General features: G+C 44.2%; 1 protein-coding gene across 1 annotated transcript in view; it reads left to right on the top strand.

The window, feature by feature from the left end:
* LOC124802784 (DNA mismatch repair protein Msh6) overlaps positions 1 to 22,373 on the top strand; it is a 307,253-nt gene that overhangs the window by 109,590 nt on the left and 175,290 nt on the right. Inside the window, exons 10-11 of the mRNA XM_047263784.1 lie at positions 19,149 to 19,283; positions 19,415 to 19,553. Coding sequence (XP_047119740.1) covers positions 19,149 to 19,283; positions 19,415 to 19,553 — 274 coding nt within the window. The remainder of the gene's footprint in view (positions 1 to 19,148; positions 19,284 to 19,414; positions 19,554 to 22,373) is intronic.

The raw sequence follows: 22,373 nt of genomic DNA, 5'->3' as shown, positions 1-22,373 counted from the left end.
GGCTGGTGAACGTTAATTCCAGGAATGTGGTGTGTTATTGTATGTTGTTTTTATGGTGCCCTGAGGTTATTTTAAAAGTAACTTATGTGATTAAAATGTTCACTTCTGTGTAGCAACAGCAATTAAATACACTCCTGGAAATTGAAATAAGAATACCGTGAATTCATTGTCCCAGGAAGGGGAAACTTTATTGACACATTCCTGGGGTCAGATACATCACATGATCACACTGACAGAACCACAGGCACATAGACACAGGCAACAGAGCATGCACAATGTCGGCACTAGTACAGTGTATATCCACCTTTCGCAGCAATGCAGGCTGCTATTCTCCCATGGAGACGATTGTAGAGATGCTGGATGTAGTCCTGTGGAACGGCTTGCCATGCCATTTCCACCTGGCGCCTCAGTTGGACCAGCGTTCGTGCTGGACGTGCAGACCGCGTGAGACGACGCTTCATCCAGTCCCAAACATGCTCAATGGGGGACAGATCCGGAGATCTTGCTGGCCAGGGTAGTTGACTTACACCTTCTAGAGCACGTTGGGTGGCACGGGATACATGCGGACGTGCATTGTCCTGTTGGAACAGCAAGTTCCCTTGCCAGTCTAGGAATGGTAGAACGATGGGTTCGATGACGGTTTGGATGTACCGTGCACTATTCAGTGTCCCCTCGACGATCACCAGTGGTGTACGGCCAGTGTAGGAGATCGCTCCCCACACCAAGATGCCGGGTGTTGGCCCTGTGTGCCTCGGTCGTATGCAGTCCTGATTGTGGCGCTCACCTGCACGGCGCCAAACACGCATACGACCATCATTGGCACCAAGGCAGAAGCGACTCTCATCGCCGAAGACGACACGTCTCCATTCGCCCTCCATTCACGCCTGTCGCGACACCACTGGAGGCGGGCTGCACGATGTTGGGGCGTGAGCGGAAGACGGCCTAACGGTGTGCGGGACCGTAGCCCAGCTTCATGGAGACGGTTGCGAATGGTCCTCGCCGATACCCCAGGAGCAACAGTGTCCCTAATTTGCTGGTAAGTGGCGGTGCGGTCCCCTACGGCACTGCGTAGGATCCTACGGTCTTGGCGTGCATCCGTGCGTCGCTGCGGTCCGGTCCCAGGTCGACGGGCACGTGCACCTTCCGCCGACCACTGGCGACAACATCGATGTACTGTGGAGACCTCACGCCCCACGTGTTGAGCAATTCGGCGGCACGTCCACCCGGCCTCCCGCATGCCCACTATACGCCCTCGCTCAAAGTCCGTCAACTGCACATACGGTTCACGTCCACGCTGTCGCGGCATGCTACCAGTGTTAAAGACTGCGATGGAGTTCCGTATGCCACGGCAAACTGGCTGACACTGACGGCGGCGGTGCACAAATGCTGCGCAGCTAGCGCCATTCGACGGCCAACACCGCGGTTCCTGGTGTGTCCGCTGTGCCGTGCGTGTGATCATTGCTTGTACAGCCCTCTCGCAGTGTCCGGAGCAAGTATGGTGGGTCTGACACACCGGTGTCAATGTGTTCTTTTTTCCATTTCCAGGAGTGTATATACAAAGGGTAAGATACGCCAAGTATACACAATGGGAGCGGCCACATGTATGAAAAATCTGTTTTATATATCCTGTGCCATCGACAGATACACAAACAGGAGGTACAGAGCTTTTCTAGGAACAATCATGTATGCATGTGTATACACACACACACACACACACACACACACACAGAGAGAGAGAGAGAGAGAGAGAGAGAGAGAGGGGGGGGGGGGGACTTTTATAATTCCATTTTTTGCTGTTGTGTTTGCATGTTTAGGTCTGAAGTGGATTTGCTCGCACGGTTAAATATGGCGCCTGGAAAACAGCCAATACAGTTTATGATTTAGTCGGCACGATCACTATTTCTCTTCAATTAGACGAGTTGTAAAGAGCTTCAGTTTAATATTTCTACTTATCCTTCACTGTATCGAAAAGCCACTCAATCCATATTGGCCAAAAATTTTTGGAAACAAGACGAAACCTCACAACCCAAGAGCGTTTCAAAACCTGTTGCGTTCACATGAAAGTGAAAATCGATTACAGAATTGGGAAACTGGCAACCAGTAGTAGATTTCCAGAATCGATTTTGAAGTGTTTACATGAACACTCAGAAGCGGACTTGGGAAATTGATTTGCAAAATCTAGTTATGGGAGCCTTATGTAAATGGGATGACACTCACTCACTCACTCACATGCTTCTGCCTCCAGTGAGTTGGCTCATTTATTCCCAAATAGTTCGTGATTTTCAACCATAATTTTCCATGTAATTTTATATATACATTTTGTGTGTGTGTTTGTGTTTGTTTGTGTGTCTATCGACCTGCCAGCGCTTTCGTTTGGTAAGTCACATCATCTTTGTTTTTTGATAAAATTTTCCCCATGTAGAATGTTTCCCTCTAGATATATATAGGAATCATGAGCTTTATGTAATATGGTGCTGAAAAATTTGTGTTTGGTTTATATGTAAAGTGTGCTAACAGATTTGCATGTAGTATGTGTTGCCATTTTTCCTCTAATCCATGTGACTTACCAAATGAAAGTGCTGGCAGGTCGACAGACACACGAACAAACACAAACATACACACAAAATTCAAGCTTTCGCAACAAACTGTTGCCTCATCAGGAAAGAGGGAAGGAGAGGGAAAGACAAAAGGATGTGGGTTTTAAGGGAGAGGGTAAGGAGTCATTCCAATCCCAGGAGCGGAAAGACTTACCTTAGGGGGAAAGAAGGACAGGTATACACTCGCGCACACACACACACATATCCATCCACACATATACAGACACAAGCAGACATATTTGAAGACAAAGAGTTTGGGCTGCCCCCCCCCCCCCCCCCCCCCCATACGTTTTCATGGATCCCCAATATGCCCCCCTTGAGATGCACGGGATACGTCAATGCAGTGTTCAAATTGTTCTCACACTATAGTGAGCATGTCTTGAGTTACAGCTTCCACAGCTGCTGTTATGTGATGTCTCAGTTCATTCATTGTTGTTGGTAACAGAGGCACATAACAGAGTCCTTTATAAACCGCCATGAGAAATAATCACACACAGTCAGATCTGGTGGCCTTGGAGGTTAGTAATATAAGGCCAAATCATTTGAACCAGTGCAACCGATCCATCTTTCAGTAAATCCTTCGATTTAAAAATTCCCGCACTTCCAGATACCAGTGTGGTGCCGCATCCTGTTGGTAAATGAAGTCATCTGAATCAGTCTCCAACTGTGGGAAAAGGTTTTCAAACATATTGAGATATTTGCTTCCTGTAACAGTGTTCTCGGCAAAGAAAAATGGACCATACACCAGTTCCTGCGAAACTGCATGAAACATATTACGTTTTGGAGAGTTGCTCTCATGTCGTACAGCTTCATGTGCTTGTTCCATACCCCATATTCTCACATTATGGCGGTTCACCTTTCCATTTAAATGAAATGTTGCCTCATCACTAAACACTAAGCATGGGAGAAAACTGTCAACCTCCATCTTGCCAAGAACAAAATTACACAGCTCCACATGTTGTTGTTTGTCACCTCCACAGAGAGCTTGTAGTAGCTGAATTTTGTATGGTTTCATGTGTAAATGTCAACACAGCACATGCCAGATGGACATAAAGAGTATGTTGCCCCTGCGGGTCTAAAGATTAGAATAGGCCTGAGGTATTCCTGCCTGTCGTAAGAGACGACTAAAAGGAGTCTCACGTTTTGGCCTGGCGAGGATGCCTTTCTGGGTGTGTTTTCCTCCACCCACTATGCAGTGTCGTTTTCTGTACCGATGAGGACCATGGAATTCTTTGCACCTCATATCCAGCACAGTAGCCAGTCCATTGTGGTGGGGCCGCCATGTACCCTGTTGGTTGTAGCCTCCTGACAACACAGGGATCGCTCTGCTGATGCCTGTGCCATTAACTCCCCACGTATGCCAAGGAGCAGATGCCCGTCATCCTGGGGGGCATCGGGACTCCCGGCAATGGCTATCCTGCTAGGTGGCCTTTGCTGCGGCTGGGTGGCGCCCGTGGGGAAGGCCCACTGGTTGGAGAGGGTGGCATCTGTGCGGATGATTAGCGACGAAGCGTACTATGTCATCACGTGCTGGTGATCAAACACCAGCAGTCTCTAAGTGTTCAAAGTCTCAGTACAATGCAAGAAAGTATGACACTACATCATTCCCCCACTGGCCACACCATGGAAGGAGTGCCAGGCTAGGTATGGCAGCGAACCTTATTCATTCCGGTACCTTGTATGTCTGAGAACTGATGGGGACTCCTTTCAGGGTGTATACAACCCGGGAGATCCGGGAATTTTTTAGAATTTTGGGAATTTTTCATTGTTTCAGTTTTCTGTTAAATTTTTGTAATTTTGACTGGTATGAACCGACACACTAATTAAGGATACTACTGTGTCCCACTACTGCAGAATAACACTTAAACAATAAAACATACACGAGAGAAAAAAAAATGAAATAACTTAAATTGCAAAGGAAATGCGCTATATACGACGATGACACACAGTGCTCATGCAAGTGTCTGCCAACAACAAAATATGTCAAAGGCTTTAGGAATACTATGCAATGCTTCATAACAACAAATTGCCTTCGATGAGCATGAAGTAACAACTGTTTACATTAGATTTGTTTTAGCAGTTATGAGCGGGCTCATGCACATGCGCAGTTGAGTTGCGTTTCAGTGTAGATTCTCCCGCTTCTGTCTACAGGAAAGTGGCTGTTGGCTGTGCAAGCAGTCTCAGCTAGATGCTACTGGGAAAAGGGGGCACCAAATGTATATTCTTGAGGAAAAAAAACTTGTTTCACAAAGCGCTTAGCATCCAGCGTATGTTCGTCTATCGATTAGTCATATTATTTTGAAACGCATCCCTGTTGGGTTTTGAACACATTTTAAGTTGATTTCTGAATGAATCATAAGTTGATTTTTGAATGCGCGGATAGTGTACGTGATGTCTCTGTCATGAGAATCCTCGTCGCATCTAGAAATAAACTTTCCACAGGCAAAAGGGGACGGGGCTATACGATTTTTTTTTTTTTTTTTTTTAGTATCGACCCGGTTAGGAAATATCGTAGATCCGGGGCTGATGTGCAGAGCAGTCTGAGTTATAGTGGGTAGTCTCCACATGACCCGTGTTTACATTTAGTAATTTTTCTGTTTTCCTTCGTTTACTCTCATGCCAAATAAAAACAAAATGGATATCTGTGGCTGGGAGATATCAAGTGAATTAAAATACATTCACATAATTATGAAAGACTAAAATTTGTTATTAGTTTCAGATTTTATTTCCACCTTTCTGACAGTCAAGCCACAATCTCCTTGCAGAACAATGAAGTTATTTTTGTCTGTTTGCTAAAGAAATTTGACTTTCATTACCCTTTTCTGCAGAGGCAGTCAATCAATTTGAAACAAAATGTTTAATTCCACAGTACTGGTTAGTTTCAACTGTTCGCTGCATTTCAAGTGCACATTTTCATCTTCTAGCACATAAGACATTATGCCATAAGAAAGAACCAAACGTGATATAATACAGTACTGGTGCTCCAAGAAAATTTACACCCCGAAAACCACACTGAAAAGCTTAATATCATGTCGAGATCTACTTGTTTGGGAATCTGGAGATACGAATGTGCACTTTAAGTATGCATTTTAAATGTGCACATTTTAGCATGGTTCACAAAATTCCGATGGTCTTGGAGTATCCTCTGATGATGTCTTGTTTCTTTTTATGACATAATTTTATGATTTTTCAATGTTTTACAAGTATGTACATAATGGGCTTCCTTCATCATGGTAGCTGCACAAGCGCGGTGTCACCTGTTATCTGCACTCTCTGGCAACTGCTGAAACATACCTATTTCTAACAGGTCGCGGGAAAGTATTGCGAATGGTGGTTTGAAAAGTGTTACTTTCAAAGTAAATATCCTTTTATGTAAGTTGAACTATGTGCGAGAATGTACTATTAATTTCTTAAATCACAGAGCGTTTGACTCTCATTTAAAAATGAACTTTTTGATGATGAGCCATTTAGAAGAATTTCGAACCCTGAAGATCAGACATTTATGTCATTATTAAAAATTTAAGTGTTACAGTGTAACACGCGCATAGAAGGTCAACATTATATGTGAAAGCTTAGCTTCTCTATCTGCTTATTAACCTTAGAGACCAATATTATATGTGAACACTTTTCTTTTCTTGTAGCAACACTATGTATACTAATTTAAACTGTTAACTTTCCCTGTTTGTGTGTTCGGGCTACTTAACAGTGATGTTGCTGTTGGCTGACTACATCACATGTCCTATGCTCTGAGTATCCACTGTCACCGGCTGGCGAGATCACGTGATGTGAGCTATGACTGGCTTACAGAAGCACATCGCAATCTCAATTTCAATGATTCAGAAAGTAACATGTGGTGTTTGGTGGAATTCCAACGTATACTTTCGTAATACGGGTACGCAGCATACATGTTGCTGCACATAAAGATATTTCCAAAACATGTCTTTTTCCCTGAGTTTCGTTTCACCCATGAGAAAGTGTATTTTTAATCGTGGAAAAATCCGGGAATTTTTTTTCCTTGTCCACGTATACACCCTGCCTTTGTTTTGATGAAGTCAGTTTTTTGTACAGCATTTAGAGGATAAGTTTGGGGAGGTGGAGGGCTTGTTCAAAATGCGATTAGGGTCAGTCTTGATAAAAACAGCATCCTCTGCCCAGTCACGGATTTCACTCGCTTGTAACAAGTTGGGGGATGTTTCTGTTACCATTGTGCCACATAAGAGCTTAAATATGGTCCAGGGTATTACGTTCCACAGGGACCTTTTTGCAGTCTGACGATGAGCTGCGCACCACTTTAGAGCAACAAGGTGTTCATTTCGTGTGGCGTGTCCATCAAGGTCTGAGGGATAATCAGGTTGCCACCGGTGCCTTCATCTTGACCTTAGAGAGTGACACCTTACCCTAGAATATAAAGGTGATGGTCTACTGCTGTGATGTCAAGCCATATATCCCTCCCCCAATGTGGTGCTTTAAGTGCTGGAAGTTCGGCCATATGTCTTCCTGCTGTACTTCCAGCATCACATGTCGAGATCGTGGATGTCCATCACATCCCAGTAATCAATGTTACCTGCCTCCCATCTGTGTCAACTGCAGAGAGCATCATTCACCTTGCTTGCCAGACTGCAGGATTTTACAGAAAGAGAGGAAAATCGTGGAACACACGACCCTGGACCGACTGACGCTAGGAGAAAATACGCGCACCTACATCCTGTGGCTATTACCAACTCATACGCCGCCACTACAAGAACAGTTGTTGCCCCATCAGTTCCACGGATTCCAGTTGGCTCTCAGAGCCAGGAGGCTATACCTGTCCCCTTGATGGTGGGGGGCACGTCCCCCCCTGTTGCTCCCACAATACCTACTTTGGGAGCACTGACCCCCCAACCATCGGGACACAAGTCCCCACTTCTCAGCCAGAGAAGCACAAGTTTTGTTCGGCAGCTCTTGCCAGGAAGGGACCCCTTCGGTCACTCCTTTCCCAGGTTTCTGCTAATGGAAAAGATTGCGGCCGCCAATGGCTGAAGTGCCCAAAAGCAGCTGGTCGTAGAGCTTCACGATCATTCTGTCCCGAAGACTGAATCAGTGAAGCCCTCCAAGCCAGAGAAACCCAAGGAGCAGTGAGAAAAGTCCAAAAAGAAGACACCTAAGACCAAGGAAATTGCAGTGGCACCCACACCACCGCTACCTGGGGATAAGGTGGAGATACTGGCATCCGCTGAGTACCTAGATCTCGCCGGTCCCTCAGACACAATAAATACTGACTGCTCAGGCAATAAGTCGGTGGTAGCAGGTGACCCTGAGGCCTAAACTGTCTCATTGAATGTTCCATGCCTTCCCAGTCTCACAATGACGTCATCCTCCAGTGGAATTGTGGCAGCTTTTTCCACTGCCTGGCTGAGCTATGGCAACTGTTAAGCTTTGCACCTGCTTTTTGCATTTCCCTCCAGGAAACATGGTTCTACATCTACATCTACATTTATACTCCGTAAGCCATCCAACGGTGTGTGGCGGAGGGCACTTTACGTGCCACTGTCACTACCTCCCTTTCCTGTTCCAGTCGTGTACGGTTCGCAGGAAGGACGACTGCCGGAAAGCCTCCGTGCGCACTCGAATCTCTCTAATTTTACATTTGTGATATCCTTGGGAGGTATAAGTAGGGGGAAGCAATATATTTGATACCTCATCCAGAAACGCATCCTCTCGAAACCTGGCGAGCAAGCTACACCGCGATGCAGAGCGCCTCTCTTGCAGAGTCTGCAATTCAAACTTTCGCAACAAACTGTTGCCTCATCAGGAAAGAGGGAAGGAGAGGGAAAGACGAAAGGAAGTGGGTTTTAAGGGAGAGGGTAAGGAGTCATTCCAATCTCGGGAGTGGAAAGACTTACCTTAGGGGGAAAAAAGGAAGGGTATACACTCGCACACACACACATATCCACCCACACATATACAGACACAAGCAGACATATTTAAAGACAAAGAGTTTGGGCAGAGATGTCAGTCGAGGAAACAGTTTGTTGCGAAAGCTTGAATTTTGTGTGGATGTATGTGTCTGTTTGTGTTTCTATCGACCTGCCAGCGCTTTCGGATGGTAAGTCACATCATCTTTGTTTTTAAATATATTTTTTCCGCGTGGAATGTTTCCCTCTATTTAGTGAAAAGCAATGGTCCCATAACACTCCCCTGTGGCATGCCAGAGGTTACTTTAACGTCTGTAGACGTCTCTCCATTGAGAACAACATGCTATGTTCTGTTTGCTAAAAACTCTTCAATCCAGCCACACAGCTGGTCTTATATTCCATAGGCTCTTACTTTGTTTATCAGGCGACAATGCAGAACTGTATCGAACGCCTTCCGGAAGCCAAGGAAAATGGCATCTACCTGGGAGCCTGTATCTAATATTTTCTGGGTCTCATGAACAAATAAAGCCAGTTGGATCTCACATGATCGCTGTTTCCACAATCCTTGTTGATTCCTACAGAGTAGATTCTGGTTTTCCAGAAACGACATGATACACGAGCAAAAATTCTAAAATTCTACAACAGATCGGTGTCAAAGGTATAGGCCTATAGTTTTGCGCTTCTGCTCGACGACCCTTCATGAAAACTGGAACTACCTGTACTCTTTTCCAATCATTTGGAATCTTTCGTACGTCTAGAGATTTGCGGTACACCGCTGTTAGAAGGGGGGCAAGTTCTTTCGCGTACTCTGTGTAGAATCGAATTGGTATCCCGTCAGGTCCAGTGGACTTTCCTCTGTTGAGTGATTCCAGTTGCTTTTCTATTCCTTGGACACTTATTTCGATGTCAACCATTTTTTCGTTTGTGCGAGGATTTAGAGAAGGAACTGCAGTGCGGTCTTCCTCTGTGAAGCAGCTTTGGAAAAAGGTGTTTAGTATTTCAGCTTTACGCGTGTCATCCTCTGTTTCGATACCATTATCATCCCAGAGTGCCTGGATATGCTGTTTCGATCCACATACTGACTTAACGTAAGACCAGAACTTCCTAGGATTTTCTGTCAAGTCGGTACATAGCATTTTACTTTCGAATTCACTGAACGCTTCATGCATAGCCCTCCTTATGCTAACTTTGACATCGTTCAGCTTCTGTTTGTCTGAGAGGTTTTGGCTGCGTTTAAATTTGCAGTGAAGCTCTCATTGCTTACACAGTAGTTTCCTAACTTTGTTGTTGAACCACGGTGGGTTTTTCCCGTCCCTTACCGTTTTACTCGGCACGTACCTGTCTAAAATGATTTTACGATTGCCTTGAACTTTGTCCATAAACACACAACATTGCCAGTGTCGGAACAGAAATTTTCGTTTTGATCTGTTCGGTAGTCTGAAATCTGCTTCCTATTACTCTTGCTAAACAGATAAACCTTCATCCCTTTTTTTATATTCCTATTTACTTCTGTGTTCAGGGATACTGCAACGGCCTTATGATGACTGATTCCCTGTTCTGCGCTTACAGAGTCAAAAAGTTCGGGTCTGCTTGTTATCAGTTGGTCCAAGATGTTATCTCCATGAGTTGGTTCTCTGTTTAATTGCTCGAGGTAATTTTTGGATAGTGCACTCAGTATAATGCTCTGTCCCTACCGCCCGTCCTAAACATGTGAGTGTCCCAGTCTATATCTGGTAAATTGAAATCTCCACCTAAGACTATAACATGCTGAAGAAATTTACGTGAAATGTATTCCAGATTTTCTCTCAGTTGTTCTGCCACTAATGCTGCTAAGTCGGGACATCAGTAAAAGGAGCCAATTATTAACCTAGCTCTGTTGTTGAGTATAACCTCCACCCACAATAATTCACAGGAACTATCCACTTCTATTTCACTACAGGATAAACTACTACTAACAGCGACAAACACGCCACCACCGGTTGCATGCAATCTATCCTTTCTAAACACCGTCTGTGCCTTTGTAAAAATTCCGGCAGAATTTATCTCTGGCTTCAGCCAGCTTTCCATACCTGTAACGATTTCAGCTTTGGTGCTTTCTATCAGCGCTTGAAGTTCCGGTACTTTACCAACGCACCTTCAACAGTTTACAATTACAATACTGATTGCTGCTAGGTCCCCGCATGTCCTGACTTTGCCCCGCACCCGTTGAGGCTGTTGCCCTTTCGGTACTTGCCTGAGGCCATCTAACCTAAAAACCGCCCAGTCCACGCCACACAACCCCTGCTACCCATGTAGCTACCTGCTGTGTGTAGTGGACTCCTGACCTATCCAGCGGAACCCGAAACCTCACCACCCTATGGTGCAAGTCAAGGAATATGCAGCCCACACGGTCGCAGAACCGTCTCAGCCTCTGATTCAGACCCTCCACTCGGCTCTGTACCAAAGATCCACAGTCAGTCCTGTCGACGATGTTGCAGATGGTGAGCTCTGCTTTCATCCCACTAGCGAGACTGGCAGTCTTCACCAAATCGGATAGCCCCCGGAAGCCAGAGAGGATTTCCTTCGATCCATAGTGACACACATCATTGGTATTGACATGAGTGACCACCTGCAGATGGGTGCACCCTGTACCCTTCATGGCATCCGGAAGGATCCTTTCCACATCTGGAATGACTCCCCCCCCCTGTATGCACACGGAGTGTACATTGGCTTTCTTCCCCTCCCTTGCAGCCATGTCCCTAAGGGGCCCCATTACGCGCTTGACGTTGGAGCTCCCAACTACCAGTAAGCCCACCCTCTGCGACCGCCTGGATCGGGTATGCCCACCCTCTGCGACCGCCCGGATCTTGCAGACTGAGGGGCAACCTCTGGAACAGGACAAGCAGCCATATCCGGCCGAAGATCAGTATCAGCTGGAGACAGAGCCTGAAACCGGTTCGTCAGACAAACTGGAGAGGCCTTCCGTTCAGCCCTGCGGAATGTCTTTCGGCCCCTGCCACACCTCGAGACGACCTCCCACTCTACCATGGGTGAGGGGTCAGCCTCAATGTGGGCAGTATCCCGTGCAGCCACAGCCGTAGCCCGATTGGGGGATGCATGGGATGAGCTGACCATCCCCGACAAACCTCTGTCTGGGCCCCCACAGTGATGCCCATTGGTAGCAGCCTCAAACGGTGTGACCAAAGCCAACACTGCCTGAAGCTGGGAGCGAAGGGATGCCAACACAGCCCGCATCCGAACACAGCAGTCGCAGTCCCTATCCGTGCTAAATACTGTTGTGCAGAGAACGTCTGAAGTAATCTACAGAGAGCCCAAACAATTCGACACAAAATTCAAACGGTTATTAAAAAACAAGACTGCCTAGTAGATGCAGTAATGCTGCTACTTGCACACTGCTGACACACTGCTCGGCGGCAGAAGGCTAACTGTACTGTCAGTAACGTACAAAGACTATTTGAAAGAAATAAACAAATTACAGACTACTACGTGACTTTACACATCACAGATATTAAAATGCAAATTTGCCCCTGCTAAATACGAAACTACACAGTGATTTGAAGGATTTAACCAAACAAATGTGCTAAGAACACTCAAACAAGTTTTCAGCCTGACTACAACACTTATATAAACGCTAAATAAGTCACTCGCTTCTACTTGCGCATTGCTGACACACTGCTCGGTGGCAGAAGACTAACTGCAGCTATAAGGGATATTACAGGAACTGTAGCGACTATAATCGAGTGTCAGATGGAGTTTGCATTTATGTCCTAAACTCAATCTGTAGTGACACTGTGCCCCTTCAAACCCCTCTTGAAGCTGTTGCTGTCAGGATAAGGTTGACGCAGGAAATAACTGTCTGCAATGTTTATCTTCCTCCAGATGGTGCACTACCCCCGAAATTATTAGCTGCACTGATTTATCAAGTCCCTAAACCTTTCCTACTTTTGGGAGAAACTATAAAGTTTATCATGAAGACAAGCATATAGTGCTCTAGGCTTCCATCTTCAGGGTTTTAACCTTAATAGCAACTGTGAAAAAAAACCTTTATCTTGAAGTATAATTGAAAAAGACATGCTAAGGGTTGGAATCAGGTATGCGAAAGACTGCAGAGAAATTCTCAAAGAAAGTCTTATTTTTTCAAATCTTTTTGTTCATTAAGAATATCATTTGGTTTTTTTTATAAAGTTACAAAAGATTTCAATTTTCTCCAGAAGGTTCATACTTAATCCCTTTTCTGCTTGGTGTAGTGTTTTCATATTCTCATCAATGGTACCTATTGTGTGGTTACAATCTTGAAGATGGAATCCTAGGGCCCCATAGGGTTGTCGTCATGATAAACGTTGTAGTTTTGTTTTATTATATGAAGAGATTGCCCGACATACATGTGACAAGTTTCATTTAGCATTTAAATGTCTACACCTGCTAGCTTTCTTCATTATGCAAATGTGGTACAGATACATTATATTATGGTTTGTTATCCACTGTGATTTGTTGTAAGCATTTATAAAATGTTTGTAACTTCTGGTCAACAAGTTGTCTTCACTTGAAATATGTTCCTACTCTCAAGTTGTAGTTTTTATTTTAATGAATAACAGGTCATATACTCATTTTCTACTGAAAACTGTGTGATTGTTAAATGAGGTTATGTAAATAACCATCATGTATTGATATATTAGATATGTCATCTGTAGCCTGATGTCTACATTCTGTCTAATGCATTTAAGTCTTTACTTAAGCAAGTACGTACACTCCTGGAAATTGAAATAAGAACACCGTGAATTCATTGTCCCAGGAAGGGGAAACTTTATTGACACATTCCTGGGGTCAGATACATCACATGATCACACTGACAGAACCACAGGCACATAGACACAGGCAACAGAGCATGCACAATGTCGGCACTAGTACAGTGTATATCCACCTTTCGCAGCAATGCAGGCTGCTATTCTCCCATGGAGACGATTGTAGAGATGCTGGATGTAGTCCTGTGGAACGACTTGCCATGCCATTTCCACCTGGCGCCTCAGTTGGACCAGCGTTCGTGTTGGACGTGCAGACCGCGTGAGACGACGCTTCATCCAGTCCCAGACATGCTCAATGGGGGACAGATCCGGAGATCTTGCTGGCCAGGGTAGTTGACTTACACCTTCTAGAGCACGTTGGGTGGCACAGGATACATGCGGACGTGCATTGTCCTGTTGGAACAGCAAGTTCCCCTGCCGGTCTAGGAATGGTAGAACGATGGGTTCGATGACGGTTTGGATGTACCGTGCACTATTCAGTGTCCCCTCGACGATCACCAGTGGTGTACGGCCAGTGTAGGAGATCGCTCCCCACACCATGATGCCGGGTGTTGGCCCTGTGTGCCTTGGTCGTATGCAGTCCTGATTGTGGCGCTCACCTGCACGGCACCAAACACGCATACGACCATCATTGGCACCAAGGCAGAAGCGACTCTCATCGCTGAAGACGACACGTCTCCATTCGTCCCTCCATTCACGCCTGTCGCGACACCACTGGAGGCGGGCTGCACGATGTTGGGGCGTGAGCGGAAGACGGCCTAACGGTGTGCGGGACCGTAGCCCAGCTTCATGGAGACGGTTGCGAATGGTCCTCGCCGATACCCCAGGAGCAACAGTGTCCCTAATTTGCTGGGAAGTGGCGGTGCGGTCCCCTACGGCACTGCGTAGGATCCTACGGTCTTGGCGTGCATCCGTGCGTCGCTGCGGTCCGGTCCCAGGTCGACGGGCACGTGCACCTTCCGCCGACCACTGGCGACAGCATCGATGTACTGTGGAGACCTCACGCCCCACGTGTTGAGCAATTCGGCGGTACGTCCACCCGGCCTCCCGCATGCCCACTATACGCCCTCGCTCAAAGTCCGTCAACTGCACATACGGTTCACGTCCACACTGTCGCGGCATGCTACCAGTGTTAAAGACTGCGATGGAGCTCCGTATGCCACGGCAAACTGGCTGACACTGACGGCGGCGGTGCACAAATGCTGCGCAGCTAGCGCCATTCGACGGCCAACACCGCGGTTCCTGGTGTGTCCGCTGTGCCGTGCGTGTGATCATTGCTTGTACAGCCCTCTCGCAGTGTCCGGAGCAAGTATGGTGGGTCTGACACACCGGTGTCAATGTGTTCTTTTTTCTATTTCCAGGAGTGTATTTGGTTAGCATTCACTTACCTTCATGATGTAAAGAATTTTTTTCCATATGCTTCTCAAAATGTGCACTCATAGGCTGAGTACTCCCACTACTGTATACGTGTGTTGTCATTATCCATTAAAGCCGAATTTGAGAGTACATTTCTTCTTCTTCTTCTTCTTCTTCTTCTTCTTCTTCTTCTTCCGTTATGGCCTCTGTAGGACCATGGGTAGCCCCTTCATAGACTGCATTTTCCTCTTCTTCTCCCCGAACCTCTTCATTCTTTCTCATCTTCTCTCCCGCTCTTCTTCCAAGATCTTCGGTTTCCGTTTCTCCTATTGGCTCCACTGACACCATAATCTTTTCCTGTATTCTTCTCTGTCATTGATCTCTGGCATATTTGTCGGTGTATATTTGTTCCTCCAATTTTCCTTTCCTTTGACCTTGATCCCCAATTCCAGCCAGTCCTTCCAAAGTTCAACAGCTCACTTGGTTCCTGTCTTTCCCCTTGTCCTTCCTGTTGTTTCCCACACTCTCTTCGTCATTCTGTCCGTACTCATCGTAACTACATGTCCAGCAAACCTTGCCCTTTTGAGTCTGATTTCCCTGGATATTGTTCTCATGTTCTAGTACAATTCTTCCCTAGGTCTTCGCATCCACCTCTCTCCACCCCTTTTGGGACCTAGAATTTTTCTCCGTATTTTTCTCTCTTCTTTCTCTAGTTGTTCTGCCCCATTTCTTCCTAGTGTCATCGTCTCAGCAGTACATAATACTGCATTCCTCACCATTGCCTTGTAGTGGCTTATCTTTGCCTCTGTGGATATATTCTTTTTATTGTAGATCTCTCTCGCCATGCAGAAGGCTGACCTCATCTTCTTTATCCTCTCTGTTATTCCCTCGTTGCTCCTGTTCCTTCCTGTTATAAATTCTCCCAGGTATTTAAATTTGTCCACCATATGCACAGTGCCTTCTGGTGTTTCCCAGTCTGCAGTGGTATTTAATGTCTGTGTCTTGTTATAGGCAATGCTCAGTCCCACCTTTCTGGCTACCTTACTTAAGTTGTCGAGTTGTGTCTTTGCGTCTTCTTCTGTCTCACTTGCTATTGCTATGTCATCTGGAAAGGCTAGGCAGTCCACTTGAGCCCTGTTTTCCTTTTTGTCCCCCACATGGGTCTTTGGTATTCCCATTTCCTCGTTTGTTGTTCTCCACTGCCTGGTCACTTCGTCCATTGCTATATTGAACAACAATGGTGACAATCCATCTCCCTGTTTAACACCAGTCTTGATCTCAAATTCTTCTGACAGTGCTCCTCTGAATCTCACCCTTGCTTTTGTGTCTGTCAGAATTTCTTTTGTAGTTCCATCAAGTCCTCTGTTCTTCAGGATCCTGACAAGTCTGTTTGTCGCTGGAGTCATATGCCTTTGTTAAGTTCACAAAGGTTATTACTGTATTTTTATTTTTTAAGGCCCTATGTTCTACGAGTTGCTTCAGGATAAATATCTGTTCTATGCAACCTCTTCCCTTCCTGAATCCCGCTTGGTAGTCACCAACTATACTTTCTACCTGTTCTTCTACTCTCTTGAGCAATAGTTTTGACAGCACCTTGTACCCGACCTCTAGTAGCGATATTCCTCTGTAGTTGTTAGCATCTCTCTTGTCTCCCTTCTTATGTGTTGGTACTACAATTGCATTCTTCCATCCTTCTGGCAACTTCTTTGTTCTCCATATTTGGTGATTATGTTGATCATGTTGTCTGTTGCTTTGTTGCCTCCCCACTTTGTCACCTAGGCTGCTATACCATCTTCTCCAGTTGCCTTATTATTCTTTAGATCGCTTATGGCATGTGTGACTTCATCCCTGGTTGGAGGGCGTGGCTCTTTCTCTTCTGTGTCAGTCCCCAGTTCCAGCTCTTCTTCAGGTGGTTCAGAGTTCAGCAGGTCGTGAAAGTGCTCTGCAAAAATCCGATTGTTCTCCTTCGCACTGGCAGCCAGCTCTTCTTTCTTATCAGACTCTCTTTGAATTTCCCAAAAAAGTGTCTGCTGTTGATTTTCCTGGAGTTGGTCTCAATCTCGTCCAGTTCCTGCTTCATCTTCTGTCTTCTGGTCCATCTTATTGTTCGGGCCACTTCCTTTCTTGCTCCTAAGAAAACTTCCCATTTTTCCGGGTCCTCCTTGCTGCTCCAGTCTCTACAGGTTTTCCTGCGAGTCTCTACTGCTTCCTCATGTTCCTTGTTCCATCGCCAGTGCTTCCGTTTCTTTTCCTCCTTTCCCCATAGTTCATGCTGTTTTGCCATATTTCGCTTCTTGTCGTCCCATTCATTGAATGGTTCAATTCCTTCCTCATATCTGGATCGATTGTGTCTTAATTTGTCTCTGTCTACCATTATGTTTTCTGTTCTTCTATTCATATGTGGCAGTCTATCCCTGTTTGGAATCCAAAGGCACTTAACTTCTGTGAGATAGTGATCTGGTTCTATTCTTGTGTTCTTCCTGAACTTTGTGTTCATGATCTCTTTAGCATTTGTCCAGCTGATTGCCATGTGGTCAATTTGAAATTCCCCAAGGTGGGTGCATGGGTTTGCCCATGTCTTTTTCTTACACTGTTTGGCCCTGAAGTGTGTCTTCAATTTCATTTCGTGTTATGCTGCTGTTATTTATTCCCTTCCACTTTGTTATGATACTAGTATTACTGACATACTAAGCTTCCAATTAAGCACTGTAATGAAACTTTATTTACATATGAAGGGTTTCTTTAAATATAATTAATACGTGACAGTAATTGTTTCGCTACTATAACTTAGATGCATATCAACCCTCTGTGGCATCTAAACCCGATTCTGAGCACTGTATTTTAGCTTATTTTAATGTTGCAGTGTGATTTCCATTGCATTTATGATATAATTGACATTTGTATACAGTTTATCAGGTATTTGCATCGAATATGATTCCATGTAACATTAGGATTTTATAACTTTTCTGCCTTATATTGTAACATCTATGTTGTCTTACAGTTTGGAGATAGCAACTTTGTTTTCCGTTTACATGTGATATTGTACCAAAGATATTCATCAAAGATAGTCTGATCCCCTACATTACCAAGTAACTTGTTATTAAGATATTATTATACCATATGACCAAAACATTCTTTTAAACATCTTTGACCAACTTCTCAATATTTTGTATAAGTAATACTTAAAGACTTGATCTTATATTCAATACTGCTCTGTATACAATTTGTTTTTGGATGTTTGCTTTTAAAGTCCTGTGTCATATATTTATTTTCATGAAACACACTACACATTTTAAGTAATGACTAATGTGATATGGTAGCTTAAACCATGGTAACCCCTTTAAGTATTCAAATTATTTTGCACTCTTTGAAAAAAAAACTGTTAACATTTCCTGCATACTACATATTATTATTTGTATATTTGGATAGCATCCGTGAAAGGGTCCAAGGCCAAAAACAGTAGAATTTGGGTTTAAAATAAAAACAGCTTATAGTTCAAATATGCATTTTATACACTATTTCCATATCTTTCGCTGTGAGATGGGACAACATAGCTTCCAGACTTTTTATGAAGAGGTTAAAGTTTCCTGAAGGAGATATGTATATGCTTTAGTATAACAACAGAAAAAAAAAATCGGAGAATTGTCCAGTGATCGATCGCTGAACCACCAGATTTGTAATTATGGAATTATCCATTCAGTTAAGTTGTGGATTTGTTGTGAGAATTTTATGGAAGAGCTGTACATTGTCGTAAGAAAGGTCTAGTGCAATGTAATGCAGGGTTTTGCTACATTGGGATGATCGGAAGCATCAAAGGAATCCAAAGGCACACTGCTAAAGTCACTGTAGGTCAGTATAACCCAAACAAAACTAGTGGAGATGTACGGACAGTGGAAACTGTGGAAGAAGGGTGTGTTACCCTGTGAAACACATTGTGGGGCTTGGAGTTCGCTGGTGTTTGGCATACTGTGCAACAATTGCCTTGCACTTATTATAATCTCATGTAAGAAATGAGAGAAAAGGGTCAGAGAGATCAGGGCTCATGTGTAACAATACAGATAGCTGTATTTCCTTTCACTCCACTTGTGGGTGGAACCAAAAGGCAGTGTTGTCAAGAGGTACTATCAGCTTTGCACTGCACGATGGATTGAGCATTAAACGAGTGCTGGTGTGATTTAGAAAATTCACACAACTGATAAATTTAATAGGGAAATAGGAAAACACTGCAATAAATGTGGTTGCTCACTATACCTCCTTTGCCTAAGTTTTATATCTTGTTATTAGTACTTCACTTGGAAATTTTATGAACTTCTGGGTCGATGAATTGAGACCTCCAAGTTGTTTGAAAAAATGGGTAACAGTAAATGAACTATCAACTACTGAAGGTAAGTCTGTGTAAATGTAGTCTGCACCATTTCTTATTTAACTTCCCTTTATATTTAGGTCATAAAAAATTTCACCTCTGTTAATTTGGTGTAATCCTTCTTCATATCATACAGGCAATGCGTCAATGGTGGGAAATAAAATCAAATAATTTTGACAGTGTCATATTTTTCAAAGTTGGCAAATTTTATGAACTATACCACATGGATGCAGTAATAGGATTTCAGGAACTCGGGTTGGCGTATATGAAGGTGAGTCTACACACAGATATTGATCGTAAGTTAAGTTAGTTTTTTTTTTTTTTTTTTTTTTTTTTTTTTTTTTTTTTTTTTTTTTTTTTTTTTTTTTCAATGAAGAATATATTAGGAATTTGCTTCTACAGGGAGATCATGCTCATTCTGGATTTCCAGAAATGGCATTTGGAAAATTTTCTGCTGATCTGATTCACAAAGGATATAAAGTTGCTCGTGTGGAACAGACAGAAACACCTGAAATGATGGAGCAGAGATGTAGCAGTAGTGGTATGTGTATAAAAAATAAAAATAATACCTATAAATGTTAGCACTAGTACAGGTTTATTGCTTTTGTATGTTACTGTGAATTTTGGTGTACTATAAACATGTTCCGAGTTGGTTGATTACATGGATAGTCTGATTCTTCTTCTTCTTCTTCTGTTACTGGTACTTCTGTGCTGTTTTTTAACAGCTGCTGCTTCATGTTTCAGATAGTGAGCTGCACATTTGTCAACTTTACTCCAATGTGCGAAGACCGGAGACAATATGTCTGTCCAGCCACCTAGTTTCCTTCTCACGGTTTCCCTGAAATGCCTTAGATGAATGAGGGGATGGTTCCTTTGGAAAGGACATGTCTTTTCTCATTTATTGTAAAGTTCAGATTTTAATTAAAATATTGCCCTTTTTTGGGCAAAAATATAGATGTCTAGAAGTAGGAAGAAATGAGAGAATATAATTCTCTTACTGGCAATAGTAACAACTTTATTTGAGCAGAGTGGTGTAAGCCTGTTTTGAAAACAATAACACTTTTTTATTCATCATTAACGTGCAATAATATAAATAACTCTCAGGCAGGAGCATGTGTCTGCTGTTAAATGGTGCAGATCGGACATACACCCTTCTGCCCAAAGAATGGTGGTACATATGAACAGTAATTTTTTTACAAGGAAGAGAACAAAAATATCACAGTGCTAAGAAGAGAAGTTAGCCATTTAATCGCGAAATTGACAACGTCATTGGGGCCTATGGATGTGGATATAGGAGACAATTAACATTACTATGTTTTGGAGGGCTTTGGACATAATGTCTGAAGGTGTAGATGCCATATTCCAATAATAAAGAAAATGTGATCAGGAAAACTGCTGCTGGTTATTCTTATTCTCTCTCTCTCTCTCTCTCTCTCTCTCTCTCTCTCTCTCTCTCTCTCTCTTTCTCTGACTATTCGTGCCTGCACTGCAAACCCAAGTGTCCAAGTGTATGCTTATGAGTATGCACCTGTCATGGCTGGGGCATGAGGACTCTGGGGCATACCTAAATAGGTAGTCATTGCTGTGGCAGGCTGGCACCCATGGGAGAACCACTATTTGGAGTGTGTGCCACCAAGGTGGATGACTTGTAGACCTCGCAGTCTCTTCTGAAGGAAGGGATTACTACAATGTGGAGATATGACCCCACAGTGGTTCCTGCCTGGCTATGCTGCGGGAGGAACACAGGGTAAAGAGACCAGATGATAAATGCCTCCTACAATATTTAATTTGCTCTAGGTCTTACCGGGATTCCCTTTTTGGGTCCTGCAGGGCTCTGTATTGAATGTGGGCCTTTTTCTAGTGGGTAGCCATGGTCTAGTGCAGCTGTGGGGTCTGTAGTTTCAATCTTCCCATATACTCTCGTCTTTTGCATTTGCAATTGCTCTGTGGGTTTGCTGAATGCTGACTGCAGGATGCCACAAAAAGGCATATCCTGGTCTCTTACCCATGGCTTCCAGTTTTCAGCCACCAAGATATGTGTCTTGCACTTCTGTTGCCATTTTACTTTCCTTCCACAATCAGACCTTTAGCTCGACAACCGACTGGTCAATGTGGTGAAGTCTTATCACTTTTTGGGACTTGTCTTTGATGCCCAGTTGCTGTGGATTACAATTGCTGGTCCTTACTCACCATTGTGGGGCCCTACTTGTGAAATATGCCTTTTAGACCAGCCCTATGAACAGTCTTAACTGCAGAGGCCGGGTCTCTCTACTGCTGCTAAACTATAGATACACATTTGCTGCTCCCCTGAGCATTTGAACTACTGTTCCTTTTTCCTGTTAAAGAGATTCAACTCCCACAACAGAGGCCAAGGACTGGAGCCATGATCACAGTTCGCATACAGGATTTCTGCTCTGAACTCCAACTTTCCCTACTTTCACCTCTTGTCAGAGAGCAGTTGTGTATGCTCTTATGGTGTGTACCCCATCCTTGGATCTGTCTCTACTTATGCTTTGGACCAAAAAACTTTTGACCTCCAAGAGTTTTTGTCACCTTTTCCTGACCTTCATTATAAGTGGTATACATTCACTGCTCTATGTTTGACAGATGAACTGGTTTTGCCTACAGACATGCAAGGTGCAGTGAACTGCACTTCCTGCCAAACCATGCAGTGTATTCACTGCAGAATTGGTGGCCATCGTTTGAGCCCTCAGCCACCTTCATTCGTGCACCAGTGAGACTTCTATAATCAGCAGTGTCTCCGTGAGTAGTCTTTAGGCTCTTGACCAGTGCTACTTTGACACCCATTGGTTGTGTCTACCCAGGATCTACTTTCTTTGTTGCTCATCTTTGTTTGGATCCCAGGGAATGAAGGTGCCGATCGGATTTGCTTCCACTGTGACGTCATGCGCACAACTGAGAAAACACATTGCTTTCTGCACATAGCTTTCTGGCTGCGAGGATGTCAACTTTGGATATGGGGATACCATAACTGGATCTTCAGTTGATTCTCTGCTGTCAATTGTAGGAGGCTTGGAACTGTGACTGGCATGTCCTGTTGTCTCCAGACAAACTACAAATAAGAAAGGGGATCACGTTGCAGTCTTCGCTTTGTGCTTCTCACAGGAATTCTATGGTTCTGTCGACTTTACATTGGCTACACTTGGCTGATCCATCGCCACATCCTACAACATGGGAAGCCACCCCATTATTAGTCTGGTGTCCGTCTAACGGAGGCCCACAACATACTGGACTGCCCTGATGTGGTCACTTTATTGCGAAACCTAAAACTTACTGAAATGCTGCCTCTCGTGCTGGTGGATGATGCCAAAGTGACTGACTTGATTTTACGTTTTGCTCA

This window comes from Schistocerca piceifrons, chromosome 6 (genome assembly GCF_021461385.2).
Source record: "Schistocerca piceifrons isolate TAMUIC-IGC-003096 chromosome 6, iqSchPice1.1, whole genome shotgun sequence".
Lineage (NCBI taxonomy): Eukaryota > Metazoa > Arthropoda > Insecta > Orthoptera > Acrididae > Schistocerca > Schistocerca piceifrons.
Note: the sequence above shows the minus strand (reverse complement) of the source record. Positions and strands in the feature narration are given on the sequence as shown.